Below are 14,232 nucleotides of genomic sequence, written 5' to 3'. Positions count from 1 at the left end.
TGGCGTACTAATTAGGCCAGAGCGTACCGTTACATATGGACTTAACTACAGGTTACCGTGCACTAGTTGACTAAGTGCTAACAGGTACGGCCAGTAATAATGTCAGAATTCTACTTGTTTCAATCTAGCGCTTCACATAGTGTGCAGATGTCTACTAATGGTAGTTTTGCCCCACTAGTAAACAAATAACCGGCAGTTGTCATACGAGGACAAACGTGAGGAAGGGTTTACTCGTTAAGATGGATAGGAAAGATAAAATACAATGATCAAATGGTTCTCCCTAAAATCAGAATCAAAAACTCATCAGATGGTCAATTCATCTTTTATTTCACTCACATGTGCATTAATTGACAGTTATGAAATGGTCTAAATTACATCTTGTAATAATTCCTGAATTATAAATCTATAATTCTAGAAATTTACAAAACATACTAACCGGATGTAACAGCAAACAAATGTTTTTGTGCTACATGATGGAAATATTGTAAGGGGGGGGGGGGACATGAATTAATTTGATAAGAGTAAGAAAACATGTGAAAATAAATGACAACTAGAGACAAATATTGACATGTTACAAAGACAATCTAAGTACAATTTAAGTGTGCACAAAGCGGAATTGTCAGGAAAACCCTACGATGCATACTTTTATACAAAATAAAAATGATTCACCCGGCCAATGCGGTTGCACCACCTAAAAGTCTTATTGTAAAAAATAAAACATCAGAGGGTCCCCAGTTTTTATTGGTTCGAAGTGGTGGACATTTAGAACTGCCGCGTTCCTTTGAAAGGCTTAAAGCTGCCCGTGTTGCCGCCGCTGGAAACGGAGCTGCTAGTGATTTGGACGATGCGACTCATTCCAGATGAATGACTGGGGTGGGGGGAGGGAAAAAAAAAAGTTAAGGATCAAGAACATTCACTGTTTTAATTTTTAGAATCAATTTATCTAGACTGTCCCAAGAGATTAATCAAATAATCAGATACAAGTTGAGTTTGCATTTTTAAACAATACCTTCACAAAATATGCACGTGATTTTTATTATTATTATTACGGTATTATTGTGGTTCGCTTGGGATCGCTATCCTTAAATTTTCAGCCAACTTACAGAAATTCAATTTTTCCATATTTTTTTTATGCCAGAACCATCGTGAGTGGTTTGCATCTTGTGACATGACCTGTATATTTCTTCTCTCCAAATTTTCTTTGAACACTGGATTGTAATACCTTCACCCCCCCCTCCCCCACGCTGTGGAGGTTGGTCGTGATGCCACTAACGGTGGTCTTTTGATTGTTTCTTCACAGCTCTCACAATGTTTCTGTCAGCAACTGCTGCTGATGCACTTGGGTGACCTGTTCGATGTCTTTTGCTCAGTACACCAGTGGTTTCTCCTTTTTCAGGACATTCCAAATTGTTGTTTTGGCTCTGCTCAATGTTTGTGCAATAGCTCAGGGTTTGCACCCCCTCTTCTCTGGTCTTCATGTTTGCTTCATAGCAAATGAAGATTTTACCTATGAAACCTAAAGCCAAAAACAAGCACGACATCAATGTAAAAGCCAACACGCGTGCAACTGGAAACATCCATCTATCACGTGTTCAAAATACTTTTGCTCTTAGAATTGGAAGTCTTCAACCAAAAGATACCCTGTTTTCTCTTTTATGCTCCTTGAATTCTTGTGCTTGTTTGTGGTAAATGATGAGGCCAACAGTCTTTTTTCTTTCTCCTCAGCTAAGCAAAGATTCAATTTTAAAATTTACTTTTTTTTTTAAACTTCAGAGAGGCAGCTCATCTCTGCAAGCAGCCACTTATCGTGTCCTACTTAGAAGTCAACTCAAAGAAAAGAAGAGCTCACTACCAGTGACGGACAGTTTTAGTGGTTATTGAAACAGTTATAAAGACTCAGTAAAACGGTCATTGGCCTCGTAGACATATAGCACTTGATCTTGTGTGAAAGTGAAATTATTCCAAACTTTTGACATTTTATTGTTTTGCATAATCATTCCTCACTCGTGTTGCATCTACAGTAACAGTCCATTTGGAAATGATTACTGCATAGCTTCAAGGCAGAGAATTTATTATTTTTTTAAAAATAACTACGACAAACTCCTTAGTTAAGCATCTAAACCCTAACTGGAGTGTTATGCTACAATCATATCCTGCTTTGTAATAAAATTGAAGGGAAAAAATTGTCCAGATCTTTAAGTTTTCAAAATCATTAACACATAATGCTCGACCTGGGAACATTCGGGCCTTTTGATAACAATGAAAAGGATTGTTTACATTTCATCTTGCAGCCAACTTGAGTGATGTCGTCGTATAAGGTGTGCACGCAAGATTACAATTACAGCATGCCGTCGCCCTCAAACTGGTCAGTGTTGACTTCAGATCATGTTCCTCTCTCATCCACTAACTTCACAAGAGGACTGTGCAAAAAAGAGCAAATTAAGCTGTGGACCTCCTGCATGCCAAATGTCAACGTGAAGGGAGCGCTTGTATATTTTAATGTGTGAAGACGACGTTGGGGTATGACAGCCAGCACAATTGTTTTCCCCATTTTCAGTTAACATGTGACAAAGATAATGACATTCAAACATCACTGACCACCCCTGAAAAAACAGGCCAAGATGAATGTATTTTTTGACAAGAAACAACACTCTGGAGTGACAGAGTCCCAAAAAATACAGTACTCTGTGCTTCATGCAACTAATGGTGCCCATATAGTGGTGAATAAAAGAAGGCAAAAAAGCGATTTACGCAGATCCGTCTATTTGTTTGCCATTGTAATAGAGGTGTTAAACTGTAAAGTCTCGAGGGACAAACTGTTTTACCCAGATGGCGGCGACATCATGCTGCCACGACTGTTGCTCATCCTGCGGTTTTCGGAGAAGCCTCCTCCTCCTCCGCTGCCGCCGCCTTGAGAAGCCGAACCACCGTGCCATTCCTTCCTCATGCCTTGCTCCCTGCTGTGACGCTGCACCACCACCCGGCGGCCCGAGCTGAAAGGCTGCATGGACATGGTAAGCCAATTGAGTGTTTGTTCCATATACTTGAGATCCAGTTTGAGGACCATGTACGAGTGAGTACGTTTGTTGCCCTCACTATCAAGACAATTCAGTGCACCAAGCAACTGCATCCTTCAATCACCACTAGGGCGCAATCAAAACAAATCATTCAATGTGTTGCACTAGTAACACGACAAATTCCAAATAATTTGGGATTCTTTCGCAAGAAAGTGGGTCTGGAAAGCCCGCGCTCCACTGCAGGTCAACCCCAGTCCAAAATAAACCCTGCAATCACATTTGTTGATTTACTGTAAACAATGCCTAAACTCTTGACCTGCTGAAGTCCATCCTCATTCAAAATGGCATGCATGGAGACAATAGTTTAACATCATTCTGCATTTGATCAGTTTTAAGAAACACATGTAAAAACACGTTAAAACTGTCGTTCTACAACTGCACCATCGTCTCTCCAATCGCACATTGAACCGTCTTATTAGATAGAACTGAGTGCAGTAGTACATGGACCGGCAGTTAAATATCAAAGATATGGGGGAAAAAAACCCTCAAACGGCTTTATGTAGGAACAGATGAGTAGTCATGGGTCATCATAAGTTGGGAAGCAGACCTGGTTATTCATCACCATGGCTCTTCCTCCATCCTGATCACTAAAGGAGCCTCTTCCTCGGCTGGCTGAAGAACCTCCTCTGAGTGCAGAACCAGGCTCGTCTCGGCCCGATCGCTCCGAACGAATTCGCATAGGTGCACTGGGTAAACCACAAGAACACCAAAGCAAATAAACTGAGGTAACTAAGAGGAAGGAGAAAAAGAAAAAAAAAAAAAGCAAGGGCGGCAAGGGGGAAGGGAAGGGTGTACCGTAGCTCGCCCTTGTTGGCATTCATGTCGGTGTTGTTCTTCCATCCGTGGCCTCCGTCCCTGGGGGGGCGGGGGCCGGACATGCCGGATATCCTGGCTCCCATGGGACGATCGTGGATCTGGATGGGCCGCCTTTCGTCTCGATCCCTGCGGTCGGTGTCACGGAGGTCGGTGCGTGAAGGGAGCGGCTCAGCCCGGCGCACGGCTTCAAAGTTCTTGGGGTACCGCTCGAAGCTGGCGCCCTCCCGTGGAGGAGAGATGCGACTCTTCTTTGCTTCGGGCTCTCCGGTGAACCGGTTGCGTCTGTAAGATGACAAAGGTGAGAGTGAGTAGAGGGGGTGCGCGGACACCCTGCGGAGGAAAATCATTTCGGACGCTTGCATCTGGGATCTTGCTATTTCGGTCATGGCCCACAGCTCGTGACCATCGGTGAAGGTAGGAACGTAGATCGCGGTAAATCGAGAGCTTCACCTTTTGATTGTGCCTTCTTCACCACGACAGACCAATACAAAGTCCGCACCACAGCAAACACTACACCAATCCGCCTGTTGATCTCCCGCTCCACCCTGCCCTCCTCATAAACAAGACCTATGATACTTAAACTCCTCCACTTGGGGTAAAATCTCATCCCGGACTGAGGACCATCTTTTAACGACCTTTGGTTCAAATTTGGAGGTGCTGATTATCATACCAACCCTTCACACTCTGCTGCAAACCGCTTCAGTGTGATCCTGACTTGAAGAGGCCAACAGCATCACATCATCTGCAAAAAGCAAAGATGCAATACTGAGGCCTCCAAACCTGACCCACTCAATGCCTTGGCTGTGCCGAGAAATTCTGTCCATAAAGGTTATGAATAGAATCAGTGAAAAAGGACAGCATTGGCGGAGTCCAACTCTCACTGGAAATGAATCCGACTTACTGCGGGCAAGGCAAACCAAACTCTTACATCGGTGATGACAGAACAGCCCATATGAGGGGGTTCGATACACCATACTCTTGAAGCTCCGTGCACAGAACTCGCCAAGGGACATGGTCAAATGTCTTCCCCAAGTCCACAAAGCACATGTAGAATGGTTGAGTGAACACCCTCGTAGACCCTGCCAAAGGTGTAGTGCGAACCCTGGGCTGCATACTAAAAATTCTCAATACAGATAACCTTTTTCCAACACAACATTCTTACATAGCAACAAACAAAATGTGTTGGGGGAGGGGATTTAACAACTTAAAGTCCCTCTAAAAACTAACTTGTTGGGAAGTATTGGAGTGTCTGTACTTTCATACCTAAAACACTAGTTCAGTGACTGATTTGTTCATACTTTGTACAGCTAAGATTTAAGCGAACCTGTCAAACGTGTTGGTCTGCTCGTCAGTGGCCTGTGGGAAGCGGCTCCTCGGGCGGGTGTTGAAGTTGGAGAAGCGATTCTGCGGCCGGTTGAAGTTGCCACCTTGGTTTAGACGAGTATCAGCTGCATCGGACGGAATCTTCTTGTTGCCGTTCCAGTATGTGTTGTCTCTCCGACTGAAATGTGAAACAAATTGTGGTTTCACTCTGTCTTAGGTATTATTTTAAAGCATGTTCTCATTATAAACCCATTTAACTGATTGTCGTACTGTATAATGAATACAACCATGATGTACCGTAATTAAGATAAGAGAAGAAAACCTTTATTAGTCTCGCAATGGAGAAATTCCCAATTCACAGCAGCAAAGTTATGAAAGGAAGAAGTAGAACAACAAAATATAGGAGCTGCCGGAAAGGCAGCCACTCTCGCGGCGCCATTTTGAAGTCAAAATAACAAAAATAACACAACACATAGGACACAGACAGTCGTGCAATCTTCACCACTTTTCTGCATTGCACTATAGATGAAAGAGGAGAGGATCAAAGTGTCCTTTCACCAGTGGGTCAGAGACGTCATGCTGAAAATGTGCACACGTCTGCTACAAGCTAAGTTTTGAAAGCAAACACGAAGCTGTAGCGTCCATTGACGAAAAGAGATGAGTTCACTTCTCCTGTCCCACGTAATCCGCTTCAAACTGCAAGCCGCGACTCCCAGTTCCAAATCCGCATCGGCGCTCCTACTGGACTATAATCCGCGACTTTTGTCACACGCTTTCAACATCCGAAAGGCATTGTCGTGAAAGTTGACACGAAAGCGTGGATGGTAGAAAGCCTAATGAAGGAATGGTTGACCGAGTGTTACGGCAAGCGAAGATTTTTTTCATACAAAAAAAGCGTTACTTGGCAGCGAACAGTGACTTTTGTGTGTGTGTGTTTTTTTTAACTAGCCATGTTAGTGCTGTTTTACTGCCGTGGTGCTGCTGCATTACAGGCACTATTTGGGAAGAAAAGTTAATGTTATCAAAACTTTGAATCCGCTTCTGTGTTACTCTTTGTAACTATCTCATGTTACACCGTGGGCACCTGTGGCTTATCGACAAGTGCATCTTATGTGTGTACAAAATGTTTCTTCCTTTAAAAATGTAGTGGGTAAGATTTACAATCAGGTGCGCTCTATAGTCCGGAAATTACGGTGGTTTAGAGTAAGAAACAAGTAAAGAAGGAAAAGCCCCGTGGCCCAATTTGGAACTGAGATTGCTGATATTTTGGTCATTTCCTTTCCAAGCCATTTGATTATTTCTCTTTCAATGTATCGTTCTTGGATGTAAATTGATGTCATCTTCTTCCTTATCAAAGGCTTATTAGTAAATGGAACTCAGTCTTGTGATGAGTAGTCCAATGTCTCAAAAACAGTATTGAATAATTTCTTTAAATAAATAACTGTAGGTTGAAACCATCAGAATCACTGCCTGTGGTAAAATGGTACAGGTATTTCTGCAGTGGCTATGAAAACACGTTCTCTAATCCGTGTCCATTATGATTTAATTCATTTTAGTTGGATTGTTTATAAGTCAGATGCCATCATGAATGAAGAAAATCGAAGAATGAAAATAAATACGTGAAAACAACATAATACATAGAATACACAAAAAAGTAAAAAGATTTATCCTGCTTTAAATATTCCCAAGATGTAAAAAATATTGGCCAAGTAATTCTGGACTAAATATCGGGGGAAATGTATGTAATTTACCCACATGCAAAATTCAGCAATTGTTGATGTTGTTATTAAACTGACCCAACAGGCAGTTTGTAGTTTTTTTTCTCTTTTAATTCTTTTCCTCTCTACGTTTGGTTGCCTCGCAGTTTGTTTCAGTGCAAGGAGGCCCTTATTCTCCCATAGTTGTTCATCTTCCCCATTGCAAAGACTACAAAGTGGTTTTCTTGGATCTTATTTAGCGTTTGAAAAAATGTGCTGCTTTTAAATAAATGTCCTGCTAACTCTTATGGAGGATGCCTATAACGCGCAATGTTGAATTAAGTTCAACGCATTACACAATACCAGAAGTTAAAACACGTTTTATAGCAAAGGTGAGGCCATATTGTACTCTCGTATGCGATAGAATGAGATACTGTATATACGAATCCCGGGGAACATGAATTTTACTTCAGAGAGTTTCTGGATGTCACGGAGAACAAGCGAAACTGAGAAGCACATTGCTAAGCAGACCAACTAAAACAAAACGTTTTTACTTACCCAAACCTACGTTTGGGTGAGAAAAATTATGTGATTCAGCTAAATAAAATCTGTCTGGGATCCCTGAAGTGTGAAGGGCAATTAAGAAGATGAACATGTGACTTCATACATAAAAGGTAAAGGTTTTTAGATTTTGCAATTCTGAACAAATTAACGAAAAATTTTCCATCAGATTCTTTTGAAAGTTGAACAACTTGACAGGCATTAAGTGTCATGGAATTGATTACAGCATTCCTGCATCTTAAGGTCAACAAGACAATGCATAAATAAAAGCGTACAGACCCATGTTCCACATCACGGCCTCTTTTCAGGTTTCTCCTTTCCTGCTCATAACGGAGGTGCTCCTGCTGTCGTCTGAGCTCTTGTTGCCTTGCTATGTGTTCTGCCTCTTTTCGCCGCTCCTAAAAATAATAATCCACACGAGTAAAAATGACTCTTCATAAAAACATTTAGTTGACTAGTTTCATTCGCAGGCTGTTGACTGTACGTACTTGCTCTATTCGGATTCTCTCCCTTTCAAGCTTCTCCCTCACAAAGCGCTCCCTCTCCAGCTTTTGCCTTTCCATCTCCAGTCTCTGCCGTTCACGGAAGAGGTTCTCACGCTCTTCGCACTCCCGCTCGCGGCGCGCCTGTTCTACCATTTCACGGTGCCTATAAATAATCAGCATAAAAACCACTGAAAGAAACCACTACACATTCAAATTAAGTGTGATGTCAGGTCCTGCTTGCAGATTGACAAATTAAGAGACCCAAAAAGAAATTTGCCGGTCAGTGATGTGCCAGCATTTCCTTCTTTCGCTAAAAGTCTTGATACAATTCAAGTATACTCCTACTTCAACATTTATGTCCTTTGTGATTAATCTACCTGCGAGTGCGCTCCATCCGTTCACGCATGCTCTGTTCCTTTATCTTCGCAAAAGGAACAAAGCCGTCTTCCTTATTGACAAACCGCTGTTTGTTTTTAATCATCTCCAGCTGCAGGGGCAACAGCAAAATTTTACATTGATGCACCACGTCACGGATGAAAACAAAACAAAAAACATGGAAAATATATATAAAAACCTCTTCAGGGGGTATCAGCCATTTGGGACGTCTTTGCATGGGCATCTGAACAAAAGGCTGGAACAGAACAAACCAAACAATTACATTGCATGACCACGTGAGGATGCAATAAAACCAAACCTGAGTAAGTCTTACCTTCTCAAAATATCTTGTTTTCCTAAAAGGTCTAGTTTTGAAAAAAGTCAACTTTTCTTTGGTTTCATCTCCCTCCACATTACTGCCTGGACTCTTTGACCCTGGAGCAGAAAAACCCCCAAAACAAAACAATAAGCCACCTCATCTGTTAAACTGAATTCCACATGTTAAATATATAACAATGTCCACAGGATCTGTCATGTCTCGTTGAAGAACCTTGTGCAGAATTTGATTTACCAGAATCACATTTTCCACTTTTGTTGTCCTTGGATACATCTTTGTCCTTTTCTCCAGATTTGTCATCTTTTTGGTAAGGTTGTTGTGATCTACATGGAAGGAAGAAACAAGTAGTCATTACACCGGGAAGGCAGTCCTTTTACCATTTTATTCCTCACCCACTTGTTAGACAACTTTGTCCCTGTGGAACTTCTTTTTTCACTTGACTTGCCAGTACTTGCTTTTTCCTCCAATTCAGTCTTTGAGGATTCTTTTTTGAAAGGATAATTTTTGGCCTAAGAAAAAAACCACAGCAGGTTACAGAAATAAAAGTAGCAATGGATCAATAACACTTTTCTCAGACAGAGTCTTGCAATTTTGATGCAAATCTTTGTTTTTCTGATTTAATTACTGTTGAAAACATTAGCTTTAAACTATAGCATAGGCATTGTGAGCGTGAATGGTTCCTTGTCTATGTGTGGCCTGCAGCTGGCTGGCAACCAGTTCAGCTTTAACGTTCTAAAGTTCACATCACTTACACATTCAACATATATTTCTTGTCCATCAAGCTCTGAGCAGTCCAGCTGAGCGATGCAACGTGTCACCTCTGTATTGGAAGACATGGTCACCAGACCATAACACTTTGAGCCAGGGCTGTGCGCTTTTGTTAGGACTTTGGCACTTAAAACCTGTAGGCAATAGGTAAGAGTTTGATTTCAACCAGAAAGGGCAGAAAATAAAAAGACGTCGGAAAATTACCTTGCCATATTTGCCAAAGAGGTTCTTCAGATCCGCTGCTTTGGTGTTGAAGGACAGGCCGCTCACCCAAACATTATGAGAAGAGCTAATGCTGCTGCTGCCGCCAAAAACTGCTTTCCCACAAACAAAAAAAAAATTAAAAAAAAGATTGGATATTAAAAAATGCGCACACAAAAAAAATATGATTTCCCACATGCCTTACCCTTATCATCTTTTGCAGCTTTTCCATCTCTGTCTCGGGAAGAGCTACAAAGCAAATAGTGCCACAACAAACAGCCAATGAGCTTTAGCAAATGAAATATTCACGTGGAGAGACAAGGATACATCTTTTGGTGAAAAAAAACCCCATACACATTCTGTAATTTTTCAAAAGAAATACAATCCTGTGAACAAGACATAGATGTGACAATGTCTCAAAGGCTTCAGAGGTTTTCCAGGATGGTGATGGGTCAGGATGTCAGCCAATTAATTCTCTTGACCAATGAATTCTTCAGGTGGCTTGTGGACCACCTCAGCGAATACAAAAAGTGCCATCAAGAGAACTAATGCTCTTATTGATGCACTTCAGCCAAAAATGGGAAAGGCTTTAGCAGCGCTCGAAGAGGCAAAGAAACAAAGTTGGCGTTTTCAACTCCTGGGTACTGTCGCAATTTACCATGAAGGGGAAGAATACAAAAAAAAAAAAAAAAGAGGGATTCGGATCATCTGTGAACACTTTCCTTATGGCAAAAAAAAAAAAAATCTTGAAGCTACCCACAAAGTTGCGCTGTTATAGAGGTGAACTTGATAGTAGTATCAAAGAACTGACATAGAAAGACAAACCTCTTTGCTTGACCAGATACCCCAGTAGATGAGGGGCCTTTCTTCCCAGAATCTTTTTCTTTATCTCCGGCTTCAGCTTTCTTCGTGATCTCTCGGCTGTCCTTCGAGGCTTCGCCCCAGGCTCCATCATCTTGCTTACCATCTTTGTCTTCCATCTTCATGTCATCATCTGTATTCATCTCGACAGAGGCCTCAGGCTCATCGCTGCCTTTGTCAGCCTCTGAATCTGGAAGTTTTACATGTTTACCTGTGTCCAGAAGATCATCACCATCAACATCTAAGGTGATGGCGTCTTCATTTTGCATCGACACAGATAGGTGATCGTCCTCGGCTTCTTGAAAGGAATCCATGGCTTCAGTAGCCATCTCTTCTTCGGATTCCAATTCGGGTTCAGCCTCCCTGTCCGCCTCGGGCTCGGCTTCCCCATCGCCATGCAGCTCAGCCTCTGGCTCGGCTTCCCCATCGCCATGCGGCTCAGCCGCTGGCTCGGCTTCCCCATCGCCATGCGGCTCAGCCTCTGGCTCGGCTTCCCCATCGCCATGCGGCTCAGCCTCTGGCTCGGCTTCCCCATCGCCATGCGGCTCAGCCTCTGGCTCGGCTTCCCCATCGCCATGCGGCTCAGCCTCTGGCTCGGCCTCGCACTGCAGCTCGGCCTCTGCCTCGTCGTCACCCTGCGGCTCAGCCTCTGCCTCGTCGTCGATCTGTGGCTCAGCCTCTGCCTCATCGTTAACGTGCCACTCGGCATCGGCCTCAGCCTCTTGCTTGGCATCCGCGTCCACCTCTGGCTCGACATCCGTGTCAGCATCCCGCACCTCAGGGTCTGAATCGGCCTTGCCGATCGTGGCTTCTGTCTCTGGTTCAACCTCAGGTTCAGCAGTGGTCTCACCCTCAGGCTCAGGCTGAGCGAGGTTGTCCTCGGTGAGCGCAGGCTTACAATTTTCACGTGTATGATCATCTGTATCTGTTACATCTGAGGGATTCAATAAGGATACACATGGCAAAAAACACGTTTACATGAACATGTCACGTTTGACCTAAAAGTAGAATAGAAAGCACATTCAGTGTTAGTGGTCATCGAGGGCGTAGACACCACAAGAAGACACAAAACACACAATCTTCATCGAAAGGGAGCGAGGATTGAGTATTCATCACTTGGAAAGGACTCCAGCGAAGACAATTCATTGTGAAAGTCTCATTCCTGATGCCACTCAATGTGGGGAAGCTTTCCTGGTGGGACTCAAATCAGAAATGGAGGGGAAGGAGGTTTCAACCATTCACCCCTTACTTTCATCGATCGTGGTGGTCAGTCCATGAAGGTGATCTGTATTTTTCAAAAAAAATTAAAATAAGTCCTGAAGTCCTTCCTTTTGATGACTGTCTTTCACAACTCTCCGACGTGTCCAGTGAGCAAAAAATACAGCTGCGTGCACAACAGGTTTCTCTGTAACCAAACAGTCTTTGTCGTTGTAGTCCAAACATCGGTGAACTGTCGCGTGATTCACGAAGAAGAAATCCATGCGATTTAGATTGCCAACTGCCTTGAAAAGTTGACTGAATCCTGTGATATCCCAAATGCCGATGCATTGTGAGCTTTTAAAATATAGATCACGGGCCGTCTCTTGCAGCGATCTCACGTGATGGCTGCTTTAACAAGAGTCCAGCTGACAACCATTCCGTTCACTTGGGCTGTCCATGATGTCATGTCCATGATGACAATCGATAATGGCAAGATGATGCTCAAAGTCTTCACTTCATTGTTCATTTGATCACATAACCAGATATCAGTTAGAATGCCATCCGTTGCATCTTGTCACTCCTGCAATGTGGCTGTCGCATTCCAGATCCATTGGAAGTGCTGCCACAGTTGCATTCCAGATCCATTGGAAGTGCTGCCAAACCAACAGCATACTTCCTACAAAGCTTGAGCGCAAGGCTTTTCCATTGCAACATATGTGGGACATCGATAATAAAGATATCCATTTAATGTGCCCTAACCTGGAAAACGAAGCCACTAGGGGAACCTGGTGTGCACATGACCCTTCTTACCACCATGTGGACATGATTCGTATACTATAAAAACCTTATGCATTATTGTTCCAGTATACATACCTTTCTCTGACTCATTCTCCTCCGTTTCCTAGAAAAGACGACGAGTTTGGTCAAGTGAGCCATGAAGTATTCAGAAACAACAAACAAGAAGAGAAAGATATCTGTGTGGGTTTGGTCAAGTATGCCACAAGATTCTTTGTTCGACTTCATATCAACTACTTTAGATCTGCTTTGCAGCAACATTATCTTCTTAAGTGTGAAATGATCTCACATTGTGGCCATTGTCTTATATGCACTCTTTCGTCATGGCTTGGCACCATTGCACCAACCTATTTCTACATGGAGTGGGATGTGAATGTGGAGCAATGTTAGTCCATGTGGTGAAATTATCCCCACAAAGCTTTGAGGCAGACTTTGCCTCGACAAAGACCACGACTGCAACCAAAAATTATGTAACATACCTTGGAAGGCACATCATCTTCCATGGTAGTCTCCAGGTCCAAATCAATTTTACTACCTGAAATGTTGAGTGCAGGCATTGAATACAGCCCACCTTCTTTGAGAGCCACAATGCGAGCCATGCAAGCAACAGCTTACCTTTGCCTTTTCCACTTTTACGAGTAGATGTGCCTACTGGAGGTTGTCTTTCAACACTGCTGAAGTCTGCATCTTCACTCTCAATAGCCTTAATCCAGATAACCATATTAGTTAAACCGTGTCAACTTCATCCTAATTACACCTCTGACAAAAAGTGGCTACACAAATCATGTCAGGAAAAACCTGAGCCCACCTACAGAAACTTCCCAAGTGCTTTTGAAAGAACACAAGATGAGAAACATTCGCAAAGCCAAACGCCTTCAATTGTTCTGTCACAAGCATTTCGTTGATGAAGAAACAGATTTTCCCCCGAGCAACTTGGCTAATATTATTTAAATGTCAAATCGTCACACTTGCGTATAAACGAATGTGATGATCATATGTGGCCTCTAAAAACATTAAATTGTGATAACACAATCAACAACAGTGGCTCTACAGGCAGAAGAAAACATCACCTACTGCGAATAATCCCATACTTTCATGTAAAGGCTAAAAGTACAGAACAAAGACAACGCTGTCCTGCGTTGGCTTTGTTCGTCCCTCAGCATTAACATATATGCAATTATAATCTTCATTTTACTTTTTCCAACTGTCGTGGCAATATGTTACCCTGACTCACTATCGTTGTGGATTTACTACGAATAGGGACAAACGTAGCTAATAAATTGCCTCACGAGACAATGACAGATTTTTTTTCATTCAATTAAACGCTGCGTGGCTTTGACCGTTTAATCGCACCCAGTCGGTTCAGCTGCTTTAACCGAGGCTTTAAAATACCTAGCTCAGAGGCTAACAATTAGCTACACGCACTCCATTGCGTTGAACACACAATATGCGCTGTCTTTACCTGCTTCAGTCTGGCGAGAAGGACACTCTTAACACCCGTAGTGTCCAAATTCCGTCGTTTGAGCTCAGATTTCAGATCAACAACCCTTAATGCTGTTATTTTCTTCAGAGCCGTGGAAATGGCTACCGACGCCATTTTACCGACTGACTTTTACGTTCACGTGCGCAGATCGAATTCGAGCATCTTTTTCCTTGCTCTTTTCCCACTTGAACGCAACAGTGCCCCACGCTGGCCTGGAGTACCCAAGCACGAGTACTCGTGGAATACAAGTAGA

At 42.8% G+C, this 14,232-nt stretch overlaps 1 protein-coding gene across 4 annotated transcripts; it reads right to left on the bottom strand.

Moving 5' to 3' along the window:
• Nucleotides 1-306: 306 nt before the first annotated feature.
• Nucleotides 307-14,118, bottom strand: sltm (SAFB-like, transcription modulator). 4 transcript variants are annotated; one of them, XR_015100438.1, is made up of 21 exons: nucleotides 13,959-14,118; nucleotides 13,112-13,199; nucleotides 12,976-13,031; nucleotides 12,575-12,602; nucleotides 10,466-11,435; nucleotides 9,846-9,889; nucleotides 9,644-9,753; nucleotides 9,424-9,573; nucleotides 9,068-9,180; nucleotides 8,906-8,994; nucleotides 8,669-8,769; nucleotides 8,534-8,590; nucleotides 8,337-8,446; nucleotides 7,963-8,122; nucleotides 7,754-7,872; nucleotides 5,218-5,394; nucleotides 3,873-4,175; nucleotides 3,625-3,763; nucleotides 2,826-3,001; nucleotides 2,278-2,420; nucleotides 307-1,516 (listed from the first exon to the last, which is right to left on the bottom strand). XR_015100438.1 is itself a non-coding variant. In XM_086106972.1 (20 exons), the coding sequence occupies exons 1-20, from the start codon at nucleotides 14,091-14,093 to the stop codon at nucleotides 2,384-2,386; spliced, it is 3,162 nt and encodes a 1,053-aa protein (XP_085963098.1). In that variant the 5' UTR covers nucleotides 14,094-14,118; the 3' UTR covers nucleotides 307-2,383. The 4 variants fall into 4 exon arrangements, 3 of the variants coding, with proteins under 3 accessions (XP_085963098.1, XP_085963099.1, XP_085963097.1); XM_086106972.1 differs by having other exon boundaries at nucleotides 307-2,420; XM_086106973.1 differs by lacking the exon at nucleotides 2,278-2,420.
• Between the last annotated feature and the right edge of the window lie 114 nt (nucleotides 14,119-14,232).

This window comes from Hippocampus guttulatus, chromosome 3 (assembly GCF_054856545.1).
Source record: "Hippocampus guttulatus isolate MCC_2025c chromosome 3, RoL_Hgut_1.0, whole genome shotgun sequence".
NCBI classification, from domain to species: Eukaryota; Metazoa; Chordata; class Actinopteri; order Syngnathiformes; family Syngnathidae; genus Hippocampus; species Hippocampus guttulatus.
This window is presented reverse-complemented; position numbering and strand designations above follow the sequence as displayed.